The sequence below is a fragment of the Bufo bufo genome, chromosome 5 (genome assembly GCF_905171765.1).
Source record: "Bufo bufo chromosome 5, aBufBuf1.1, whole genome shotgun sequence".
Lineage (NCBI taxonomy): Eukaryota > Metazoa > Chordata > Amphibia > Anura > Bufonidae > Bufo > Bufo bufo.
Genome location: NC_053393.1, coordinates 1,130,465 through 1,143,693, shown reverse-complemented (window position 1 = coordinate 1,143,693; position 13,229 = coordinate 1,130,465). Strand labels below are relative to the sequence as shown.

At 46.1% G+C, this 13,229-nt stretch overlaps 1 protein-coding gene across 1 annotated transcript in view; it reads left to right on the top strand.

Annotated features, from left to right (window-relative positions):
* Positions 1 to 4,083, top strand: part of WDR97 (WD repeat domain 97) — a 197,163-nt gene extending 193,080 nt beyond the window's left edge. The window contains exon 21 of the mRNA XM_040432345.1: positions 3,398 to 4,083. Coding sequence (XP_040288279.1) covers positions 3,398 to 3,591 — 194 coding nt within the window. The 3' untranslated portion in view covers positions 3,592 to 4,083. The remainder of the gene's footprint in view (positions 1 to 3,397) is intronic.
* Positions 4,084 to 13,229: the final 9,146 nt, after the last annotated feature.

Below are 13,229 nucleotides of genomic sequence, written 5' to 3'. Positions count from 1 at the left end.
AAGTCCAGGAGATTGGCTGAAATGCAAGAACATTCTCACGTGACGAGGAACGCTCTCTTTGACCTAGATGGCCTGGCACTACACCTCTTAATCTGGGATGTAACTCGCTAGAATTCAATATTGCACATGCAAAACAATCTGTACGAGCAGAGGAAAGCCGTGAACGATTTTGTCATGAGCCAGATTGCCTCAGCAGGGAGCATGTGTTGTTTGGGGGGGCTGAAGCGCTTTGAACCCAAACGGACCAAGTTGTCCTCCTCCAGTGTTCAAAACATCCCATATGTCAAAATGAACCAAGCCTGGATTTGGGAGGATTTTCACACCCCTCCTGCTGAGGCTAATGAATAGATCTCGCCTCAGTGATGGTGCTCCATCTTGCCATTGTTGCTGTGTGTCTGCCTGCTTACCGTCATGCTCTGTATAGCTGCTGCTGCTGCCATCATGCCACTACTTCTGCCTGCCTGCCAACCTGTACCATATGGCTGCATCTGCCACCGCTGTTGCTGCTACTCCTCGCTGCTAATCCCTTGCTGTCAGCATGATGAATGCTACGCATCCGCTGCTGCTACCACTACTACCACCTATAGACAGCCAATGTCCTGCCCTGTATGTTCCATGCAATGCTGCTTCTGCTACCGCTACGTGCCTCTTATACCCTACCCTTTCCACATCCACACTGTACTGCTGCTACTACTACCCTTTCCACGTCCACACTGTACTGCTGCTACTACTACCCTTTCCACATCCACACTGTACTGCTGCTACTACTACCCTTTCTACGTCCACACTGTACTGCTGCTACTACTACTCTTTCCACGTCCACACTGTACTGCTGCTACTACTACCCTTTCCACGTCCACACTGTACTGCTGCTACTACTACCCTTTTCACGTCCACACTGTACTGCTGCTACTACTACCCTTTCCACGTCCACACTGTACTGCTGCTACTACTACCCTTTCCACGTCCACACTGTACTGCTGCTACTACTACCCTTTCCACGTCCACACTGTACTGCTGCTACTACTACCCTTTCCACGTCCACACTGTACTGCTGCTACTACTACCCTTTCCACATCCACACTGTACTGCTGCTACTACTACCCTTTCCACGTCCACACTGTACTGCTGCTACTACTACCCTTTCCACGTCCACACTGTACTGCTGCTACTACTACCCTTTCCACGTCCACACTGTACTGCTGCTACTACTACCCTTTCCACGTCCACACTGTACTGCTGCTACTACTACCCTTTCCACGTCCACACTGTACTGCTGCTACTACTACCCTTTCCACGTCCACACTGTACTGCTGCTACTACTACCCTTTCCACGTCCACACTGTACTGCTGCTACTACTACCCTTTCCACGTCCACACTGTACTGCTGCTACTACTACCCTTTTCACGTCCACACTGTACTGCTGCTACTACTACCCTTTCCACGTCCACACTGTACTGCTGCTACTACTACCCTTTCCACGTCCACACTGTACTGCTGCTACTACTACCCTTTCCACGTCCACACTGTACTGCTGCTACTACTACCCTTTCCACGTCCACACTGTACTGCTGCTACTACTACCCTTTCCACGTCCACACTGTACTGCTGCTACTACTACCCTTTCCACGTCCACACTGTACTGCTGCTACTACTACCCTTTCCACGTCCACACTGTACTGCTGCTACTACTACCCTTTCCACGTCCACACTGTACTGCTGCTACTACTACCCTTTCCACATCCACACTGTACTGCTGCTACTACTACCCTTTCCACGTCCACACTGTACTGCTGCTACTACTACCCTTTCCACATCCACACTGTACTGCTGCTACTACTACCCTTTCCACATCCACACTGTACTGCTGCTACTATTACCCTTTCCACGTCCACACTGTACTGCTGCTACTACTACCCTTTCCACGTCCACACTGTACTGCTGCTACTACTACCCTTTCCACGTCCACACTGTACTGCTGCTGCTACTACTACCCTTTCCACGTCCACACTGTACTGCTGCTGCTCTTAATTAAAAGGGAGAATTTTTATAGGCTTGTTAAGAGCCACTTCTTCTGACAATTAACCCTTTTGCATGTCGTATGGGCAGAATTTTGATACTGTCAAGGCATCATTTCTGGACACTTGGTCCCAACAATTCACAGTTTTTCTTTTTTTTTTCTTTCATAACACCGTGTGTGTATAATCACCATCTGCCCCGATAAGGGACAATTTTTGGAAGCTTTGGAATATGAAAAAGCAGAACACATGTTCCGGCGCGGTGTCATATTAAACACGCTGTATGATAACACTGTCATACGTGTGTTTCCCCACCGCTATGTATGTCAGTGTCATTCAGACATCATTTACTATTGCTGGCATTGCATTCAGGAGCAGGGCGGATGAGAAGGTGTTATATAATTACCAGGGCAGTTGGAGCTACTTTGGTTCAGGTAGAATGAATTTAGGTCAGAACCGAACTTTTTAAAAAATTTGGCAAACTGGAACCAAACTGAATCTCAAAAGTTTTGCTCATCTCTACTCTAAACCAACTCTAGGCAGATGGATTAAACAGACCATCAATTTACCTTTTTAGTCCCAACACTTGGAACCTCCTTCCTTTGTTAGAGCCCATTCCACCTGTGCGGTTGCCACCTCTTGGGTGGAGAACAGTTTGATTCCTTTCATCACATTTGTAGTTCAGCCTCCTGGCGCTCACACTTCTCCTTTATCAACCATTATAGGGTGAATTTTTGAATTCACAATGGACTGCTTTTGGTCAGTCAGTTTTGAGTTCTGCTATTTAAGTGGACACTCCCTATGGGGTGACTTCTTGCTAAATTGTGCTCCTGATAGGACGTCAGCAAAGTTAGGATGTCTGACATGTATCTGTTTTCCCTTAGTCCTAATAGCAGCACAAGTATCCCTCCCTATTTTTTTTTTTTACTTTATAACAATTAACTAGTGGGAGGAATGTTAGTTCCCTTCATAGTGAAGGAGAAGGAGAGGGTGTTAATTTAAGGGCAGAATTTTACCATTGTTGTGCTGTCGTTAGGACTAAGGAAATACAGCATAACGTTAAAAATCCAAAAAATTGTGATATAGGTATAATTACTTCATACGGTACTGTAGTGACCAGGCATATACTGGTAAAAGTGCACAAACTGATTACTGATAGTTGATAATGTAATATAACTGCTACCTGTGGATATAATATAACTGATGATGTTGTTCAGGCGACTCATCTTTGTTTCTTTGTTTATTAGTCAAGTCTAAGGGGATCAGTTGACATCTCAGAGGGGACTCGGGGCTCCTGAACCTGTTTGTGCTGTGGCCCTTACATTCTGTGGAGTCTTCATACTGTGCTGCTATTATCTTCTAAATTGTTCTTTTCCAGGTGGGAGCTTTCCTGCAGTTCGGCCACTTTGTTCTGATATCATCCCATTTATTAACCTGCCTGTGAAGAAGGTGACCCTCAGCCCGTTCATCAGCACTGAGGATGCCCCCACGAGGACTCGTTTCACCGGCTCCCTCAGACAAGACATTCAGCGATATTTCATGGTCCAGCAGTCATACATTCAACGATATTAGAGATGCTGAGAATGAAGAACAGCCATCGACCCACTCATAAGCCATCAGTAATGGAAGCTCCACCCTGGAATGAGCATCGTGACTTAAAAGACAGGGATTATACTAAGAATCCGTATGCCATAGAACCAGTCATTGAGGTTCAGCCACCTCAACCAGTCCGCCATTCCAGATTCCAGTCCTCTAAATTCTCTTCTGAAGTTTCTGCTATTATCAGTCTTCTTCTACTAAAGAGTCATCATCCAGCGGCGCCATGGTGCGGCACTGAGGCTTGCTGAGCCAGAGCTTTCTTCTAATATTTTTACTTTTTATTTCCTGATTGTATATTTGTATTCTATTCTCTGTACATGATTATGGGGGTGGCCATCTTACCTGAGCCGCTGTTAACAGCATTTAGATTTATGCCTTAGAGCAGCGACATGGACTCTAGACACAGCAGACTCGAGGGGGACTTCATTTACTGGTACAGGTCACTGTACAGGGAGGGGAAGTAGATAAACAGACGTCACTGGTTGTGAATGGTGGATCTATTTTTCTAGCTTATTCAGATTATATCAGATGTTTGCTGTTTGTCCTAAAATGGTGTTTATAAATGTATGCATTTAGGATGAACGAATAAATTCTAAATTAATTGGATCTATCACGAATTTCACTAAATTACTTGTTCCAAACGTATCTGAAGTTTTGGCAATTTGCCAATATAGATAGCAGAAAAAGGAGCCCTTTAGTGTTGATCGGGCACCAAAGTGCTCGGGTGCTCGAGTAGAACACTTTGGGATGCTCTACTGAGTATAATGGAAGTCAATGGGAGAACCCGAGCATTAAACCAGGCACCCCCTGCTCTGAAGAGGGGAGGGCGTCTGGTTCATAGGAAAAGGTCAGAAATGGATGGAAACACCACTGAAATGGTTCGGGAACACCATGGGGAGGATGTCTGGATGCATCTTGGACTCCCAGGTCACTGCTGGAAATGATGTTGTCCGAGTAGTACGACACTTTTACAGACTGACAATAATACGCACAAAACCGAATATAAAATCGATTTTAGAGGAAAAATTGTTAGGAAACATTCTTTCCTGTATATGTGTTTGTATATAAAGTGTAAGTGCTGCCAAAAAATAAAAGTAAGAGGCACTCCGATACATCCTGTATATCACATAAAGGAGGGCCTCATTCACATTGTGGTACAATAGTTCAGGTAGTAGCTCCTACACTCATAAAGCCTATGCACTAAGGGAAAGGGCTGCCAAATATTACAAGGAACTGGCACTCCAATAAACATAAAAAAGGGCATCATACAGACCCTTGAAAAATTATGATTGATGGCCTGCTGGTGACCCTAAAAAACTATTGGAGCAAGGGCCTGCTGATCTGACCATCTAAAACATTAGGGGTGAGGGTGTGCTGCTGAGCTGACCATCTAAAACATTAGGGGTGAGGGTCTGCTGCTGAGCTGACCCTCTAAAACATTAGGGGCGAGGAACTGCTGATGATCTGACCCTCTAAAACATTAGGGGTGAGGGTCTGCTGCTGAGCTGACCATCTAAAACATTAGGGGCGAGGAACTGCTGCTGAGCTGACCCTCTAAAACATTAGGGGTGAGGGTCTGCTGCTGAGCTGACCCTCTAAAACATTAGGGGCGAGGAACTGCTGATGATCTGACCCTCTAAAACATTAGGGGTGAGGGTCTGCTGCTGAGCTGACCATCTAAAACATTAGGGGCGAGGGCCTGCTGCTCATCTGACCCTCTAAAACATTAGGGGTGAGGGCCTGCTGGTGACGCTCTAAAACATTAGGGGTTAGGGTCTGCTGCTGCTCTGACCCTCTAAAACATTAGTAGCGAGGGCAGTCTAATAAGCATGTTAATATGATGGAGGAGGAGGAGGAGAAAAGGAAGAATGAACCATATACCCTTGTTTGTGGTGGAAGGGATGCATGGGAATACAGTGTGTTCAATACATCATAAAAGGCAAATTTAGAGTGCCTTTATGTTCAGCCGCTTTCCTCTGGTGGAGTAGAGAAGTCATGGGCAATCCAGGGTACTACCATCTGTAGCGGAGGCAACCATCTACTGCTCCTCCTCATAATCATCCAATTCGCACTGAGAAGATGAACTGAGGGTGGTCTGGCTATCACCCTCTGTACTGTCTTTCCCCATTTCAACCTCTTCCACATGCAAAGCGTCTGCCTTCATTGTGTGTTTCAGTAGACACAGCAGTGGGATGATTACCCTGATAATAGCGTTATCGCCGCTCACCATCTGTGTTGATTCCTCAAAGTTGCGTAAAACCTCACAGACATCCATGCCTACTTGTCGCTTGTGAAGAGCGGAAGCTGACTGGAAAGGTGACGACCATGTTGCAGCTGGTATTCCACTACTGCCCTCTGCTGCTCACAAAGCCTGGCCAACATGTGGAACGTGGAGTTCCAGCGCGTGCTCATGTCGCACAACAGTCGGTGAACTGGCAATTGCAAGCGCTGCTGCAGCGTTGACAGACCAGCGGCAGCTGTAGATGAGTTTCGGAAATGGGCACACACGCGGCGCACCTTCACCAGTAGCTCAGGCAAATTGGGGTAGGTTTTGAGAAACCACTGAACCACTAAGTTAAACACGTGGGCTAGGCATGGGATGTGTGTGAGCTTGCCGAGCTCCAAAGCTGCCACCAAGTTACGACCATTATCAGACACAACCATGCCTGGTTCCTTATCCCCTGCCACAGCTCTGCGGCGGTGTGCTGTTTGTCACCTAAGCAAATTAGTTTCGACACGGCCTATTGCCGCTTCCCCCCTGCAGTCCTACACTGCTTCCAGCTACTGACTGATGGCTGACTTTTGCTGCAAGATGAGAATTCAGAGGTGGAAGTGGTGGAGGAGGAGAAGGGGAGGTTGCAGCCACTAATGTGGCGGAAATCCTGATGGAAGTAGGGAAATGTCAGGGAAATGTAGCGTCCCTGGCCAAAAGCACTTGTCCATGTGTCAGTCGTTAAGTGAACCTTCCCAATAACTGCGTTGGTCCGGGCACGGGTGATGTTACGGAACACATGTTAGTGTAAGGCGGGGACGGCACACCGAGAAAAATAGTGGCAGCTGGGGACTGCGTAACGAGGGACGGCCGCCGACATCAGGCTGCGGAAAGCCTCAGTGTCCACAAGCCTAAATGGCAACATTTCCGGGGCCAGCAATTTGGAATGGTACGCATTTAGTGCTATGGCCTGTGGGTGGGTATTTGCGCTTTCGTTCAAAGGCTTGGGGTATAGACATCTGTAACACAGAAATGGATGTGCTTGCTGATGGTGCTTGCCAAGGTCCAGGTGCAGGGCGGGAGGCATCCGGGCCTGCGTATTGGACAGGGAATTGGCTAGCACGTAACACAGGGGAAGAGGAGGGAGTGGTGTGACCCGCAGACACTGGTTGTGGACCCAGGTGTTCGGCCCACCTATTAGGGTGTTTTGATGCCATGTGGCGGATCATGCTGGTGGTGGTGAGGTTGCGAGTGTTCACGCCCATGCTCATTTTGGTAAGGCAGAGGTTGCAAATGACAATTCTTTTATCATCCGCACTTTCCTAAAAAAAGTGCCAGACTGCGGAACACCTACCTCTTGGCAAGGGAGATTGCCGCAAGGGGGTGTTCCGGGAAACAGTTGCGGGCCTGTTTGGTGTGACCCGCCTTCTCCCTTTTGCCACCCCACTGCCTCTTCCAGCCTGTTGCGGTGCTGCAGATCCCTCCCTCTCTGTACTGCGGTCCTCGCTTGGCTTGCCACCTTCCCAGGTTGGGTGAGTGATTTCATAGTCCACCACCTCCTCTTCCACTTCCTCACTCTGGTCATCCTCCTAACTTGTTGACCCAACAACCTCACTTATTGACAACTGTGAAACACTAATTGCCGTTCTCCACCGTCATCTTCTTCTGACTGTGGCTACTCAAGAGTTTGGGAATCAGTGCACAAGATCTCCTCATGTCCCTCTTCAAGTAGGCTTGGCGAGAGGGCCAAATCAAGAAATGGCGACGAAAAGAGCTCCTCAGAATAGTGTGGGATCAATTGTTTTCCAAGACTCTCCATGGTGGGAGGATGGAGAATCAGGGTTAGGATTCTGTTGACCAGATTCTTGGCTACTGAGACTGGACTTTGTGGAAGACAGGGTGGTGCTTAACCGACTGGAAGAATTATCTGCCGCAATCCAACCGACTAGTGATGAGCGGCAGGGGGGATATTCGAATTCGCTATATTTCGCGAATATTTTGTAGAATATTCTTCATATATTTGCAAATTCGAGATTATATTCTTGATTGCGAAAATCGCAATGTATATTTGCGTAATACGCGCAAAATACAGGTGTGGGTCATTTATGCTACATTTTTCAAGCTGGTATAGGTTTCCTGAGACTGTAGAAAATGGTTGGTACGGCAGAACATTAGAATAGTTTTATATGCAGATAGAGCGCTCAAATATATTTGTGCTTGCGAATTTTCGGCAATTAATGATGCGCATATTTGTTCGCAATAAGTGCAACTTGTGACATCACAGCACTATGTCTGTAGCATCTATGTATGGACAGCAGAACCTGTCAGCTACACTATATCACTATCTAAACTACACTGACTATCTCCCACTAACTATCTGAATAATATATATATATATATATATATATATATATATATACACTGCCTGTCCCAAAAAAAAGTTGCCACCCAAAAAAATAATAAGATTCTCAATGGGGTTAAGGTCTGGACTCTGTGGTGGCCAATCCATGTGTGAAAATTATGTCTCATGCTCCCTGAACCACTATTTTACAATTGGAGCCCGATGAATCCTGGCATTGTCATCTTGGAATATGCCCGTGCCATCAGGGAAGAACAAATCCATTGATGGAATAACCTGGTCCTTCAGTAGGTTCAGGTGGTCGCTGACCTCATTCTTGGAGCACATACTGTGGCTGAACCTAGACCTGACCAACTGCAGAAACCCCAGACCATAGCACTGCCCCCACAGGCTTGTACAGGAGGCACTAGACATGATGGGGGCATCACTTCATCTGCCTCTCTTCTTACCCTGATGCGCCCATCACTCTGGAACAGGGTAAATCTGGACTCATCAGAACACATCACCTTCTTCCATTGCTCCATTGCTTTTTTCTGGTTTCCTCACTGATTAGTGGTTTTCTTACGGCTACACAGCTGTTCAGTCCCAATCCCTTGAGTTCCCTTCACATTGTGCGTGTGGAAATGCTCTTACTTTCACTATTAAACATAGCCATGAGTTTTACTGTTGTCTTTCTTCGATTTGATTTCACCAAACATTTAAGTGATCGCCAATCACGATTTTAACGGCACCCCGTGCATAAAAGGGGGTAAAAGCCGTTTAAGAGATATTCCCTTTGCAGATGCACAGGCAGCTACTAAAGACGCCAATCTCCCGAACTGGAAACCATATGAATGCTGCATACAGCCGAATAGGAAAAACCATATGAAAGGTTTACACTCCTAGCAGTCGAACTGGAACAGCATACAATAAATCCCCCCCCCCCCCCCCCCCCAAGAACGAGACCAAGCTCTGTGTTGAGGGTAAATCAGAATCTCTCTTTACTGATGGCTACCCGCCCGTATTTATGCAGGTCCCCACCTGGTGGACACTCCCCTAGGGGACCAGATGGAAGACTGTGACACAGGACAGATATGCAGCAATTCAGGATACACAGACACAATACATCCCCACAATGCATCATGGTTTCCTCCTCTCTGCCCTGGAGACACCCGAGGAGCAATTCAATTACCTCTCAGGACAAAGGGAAATCGGACAATAGGACAGAAATCCTTATTCAAATATACAATGTCACAACCATTACAGTAAACATAGACATTTACCATATCCCCAGATAGCTCAGGTCTGAGTGCAAATTATTAGGTGAATGGCACTCAGACTACACGAATACAGTTCAATTGCCATGGAGCCAAATTCTTTCACATAGTCTTTGCAGGGGAAAATCAAGCGTTTCAACATGGGGCCATAGTCTAAAGGAAGCAGGTGGGCAACCAGGCTTCTCCAATGCAATCTGGCGAGATTGGTCTCATCACAACGATCATTCAGGATTTTTTTCCCGCCACATTTCTTCCTCGAATACGATGGGTCCCCACTATCCTTCCAGTTTTTAATAATGCGTTGAACAGTTCTTAAACCAATGTTAGTAGTTTCTGCAATCTCCTTAGATGTTTTCTCTGCTTGATGCATGCCAATGATCTGACCCTTCTCAAACAGACTAACATCTTTTCTGCGACCACGAGATGTGTCTTTCGACATGGTTGTTTAAGAAATGAGAAGTAACTCATTGCACCAGTCGGGGTTAAATAACTTATTGCCAGCTGAAAGATTATCGCCCATGCAGTAATTATCCAATAGGAGGCGCATAACTATTTGCTTAGTTAAATCCAGGTGGCGACTTTTTTTTTGAACAGGCAGTGTATGTTAACTGTCTAATGTAATACAACAGAGCACAGCAATGACACTGCTCTCTTTCATAACTGCAATAAACATTAGAAAATAGCTGCTGGGGAGGTTCTTATATAATAAGGGGTAGGCAACTTTTCTATTGGCTGCTAGGGATGTTGCTAAGCAGTGACAAAGCCTTCTCATTGGCCCACAAGCAAGAAGAAGGGAGGGCAGATCACCTGATGTGTACTGTTAAAAAAAAATAAAAAATTTGATTTTACGAATATATAGCGCTATATTCTAAATATTCGCAAATTCTCGAAGTGCCGATATTCGCGATTAAAATTCACTATTCGAATATTCACGCTCAACACTACAACCAACCACCTGGTCGCACTGGTGTGACTTTGAGAGTGGTGTCCTGTGCCGCCCTACAAACTGGGACATGAAGGTAGGTATCGTAGATGAGTGTGTTTCTTGTGCTCTGGCAGCAGGCACAGTTTCACCGCGCCCAGGGCCAAGGCCTCTGCGTGCACCATCAGCAGCACGGCCACTTCCCCGTCCCTTACTGCTTGCCTTGAGCATATTAAAGCGGCGGAAAAATTACAGTGAATGTCACAGATATTTAGGATGCGCAAACGTTATACAGAAGATGTAGCAGAGGTTGTGTCACTGTCGGCAGCGGCCAAACAATTGCACGCAATTTAGCGCAGGTTGCGCTAATATATATTGCAGGCAGATAAAACAATAGTCCTTAAAAGGACTTTTGGTTCTCTAACTCCTTTCACCAGTAAACCCTGCCTAAAAAAAATATAAAATTCCTGTCCCTACACTATCTGTCCCTTCTGCTGCAGCTCGTCCTGACTAAGACTGAGCCGAACCACGTGTCATCGGGTGCTATATAGCACCCGATGACGCATTCCGGCCAGCCAATTACTGTAATGCCAGTAACCAACATGGCTACGGCATTACAGTGAGCACCAGTACTTCCCAGCACGTTTATTGGCTGGGTAGCAGCCAACAAACGTGCGGGGAGGAGACTAGCATCGTACTCGAGCAACACCACTAAGTGCCGAGCATCGTGATGCTCAAGTCAAAATGGTGTTCGGCCGAGCATGCTCGCCCAACACTAGCGCTCTTCATTTTATATTTAAAACTCTGTACGCCAGAGAGGGAAACATGGTAGGGAAGATGAAGACTCACATGACCACGGGGAGGCCACAATGCCATGCAGTCAATCAGGAGAGAGGATACTGGCTGGTCTGTCTGTGTTAGCTCAGCCACTGATGTGATGGCACATAGGACAAGACGGCCAGTTCATGAGCTAGCAGGGACAGTGTTAGGGACTGGTAAGATATATTTAATTGGGTTGATTGAGTCAGGTTTTCCCATTAGAGGCAGGATAGGGTAAGAATGTGTGGGGTGTGTGTTACAACCAGGGCATACACACTGCTGCACTGTACACTGATCATTTAAAAAGACAGTACTCTTGTTTAGAGATGGCCTTGCGGTTCGCCCGGTGGTCGGTTCGCAGCAAACTTCAGGCGTTCGCAGAACATATGGCGATATTCGCGCCCGTCATATTCTTTTACATTGTGAAGAACTTTGACCCATGACACATCCATCAGGTGGTACAGGACAATTGAAAAGTTTCAGCACATGGACATACCCCCTACCCTATAAATAAACCTGATCTGGCCGCCATTTTACATTCAGTCTTTTGCCAGTGTAGGGAGAGGTTGCTGTGTGGAGCAGGGACAGACTGTTAGGGACACAAATCGCTAGCTAATAGGGCCACAAAAGTCCTTTTAAGGACTGGTATAGGTGCTATCGATAGGTGTGATATACTGAGGGGTGTAGTATACTTATAATATACTATCTAACATAGAAAGTATATTATAGTGCAATTGTATTGTGCAGCAGTTGTCTGCAGTTTTGCTGCGTCACCGCATCTACACAGAGTGACAAACACTATTTGAAGAAATAATTTCTACTCGTGTGATTTAACAGTTGCCCCCCCAAAAAAACTGATTGAGGCACTAGCTATGGCAGCAACAGGAACTCAGCCGAGAACCAAAACACCAGCAGAGCACAGATACCACTGAAGCTATAAACCGCACAGCATTGTGGGAGAAGCAACTATAAATAAGGAAAGGTAAATGACCACAATAGCAACACCTGGAGGTTAGAGGTGTGGCCAGCACCAGAAACAACACAGACATCTATTGATCCACAATTAAAGCACGTGTTGCCAGTCTCACAGATCTTCTGTCATCCACTGTCGCGGGGACGTTCGTATGTCTCGGTACATCCGTGACAGGTAGCCTTAGATGCGATCAGCGATGAAAACCGCATACGAGGGGTTCAATGATGGGGAGTGGCGCGATTGCCGTTTCCCATAATTGCGCTTTGAGACAAAGTAATTTGAAAAATTCGAGCAGCCAAATCGAATTTTACGTAACTTTGCTCATCTCTACTGTCAACATTAAAGAACACTACACCAGAGCTACTCCCACTCCATGGGTCTCTTGCACATTCATCCCCGTCATTTTTCTTTCATTGCTTGCCGATTTCCTTGTGTATGCTGCATGAGGATGACTGAAATGTCTTCTTTCCATGAGTCCCAAAGCAGCACAAATTTCATTCCCATTAAAAGTTTATTGCTGCATACTGACAGGTCTCATTCCTGAGTCTGGGCACTTTTACAGGGGGTTACCATTATTGGCCATTAGTCACTAATTAGTAGAATTGATTGTTTTTTTTTCTCCTTGTAGAGAGAGAGGATTAACCCTTGTATGTGCTGCTTCAGGGCTCATGGAAAGAAGAAATTGTATGGTGGTAGTAACTGGGGTAAAACATCCACACTGACTGATGATCTCTATTACGTCTACTGCTTTCCTTTATCTGTGATGGATTTCTGCACTGCAGCATTGCAGGGTACTGTCCTCTCAGCTTTGGATCACGGTGTCTTGTAGCTTTGTGACTAGGAGATACTAAGCTTTGAACGGTTCAGGAACACTGCTCTTGGTCAATATTGTATGCTACAGATGTAGCAGGGTTAACACACAAACTCAACTCAAATTTCTTAACTCATCGTGTTATCTTGAAACAAAAGCCAACTAAAAGCAATTGAAGGTGTTTGCTCAACGCATTTAGTTTAGGTAACACGTCTCATACAGATGTAGTAGAGTTAACACACATGCTTTATAACTTGGA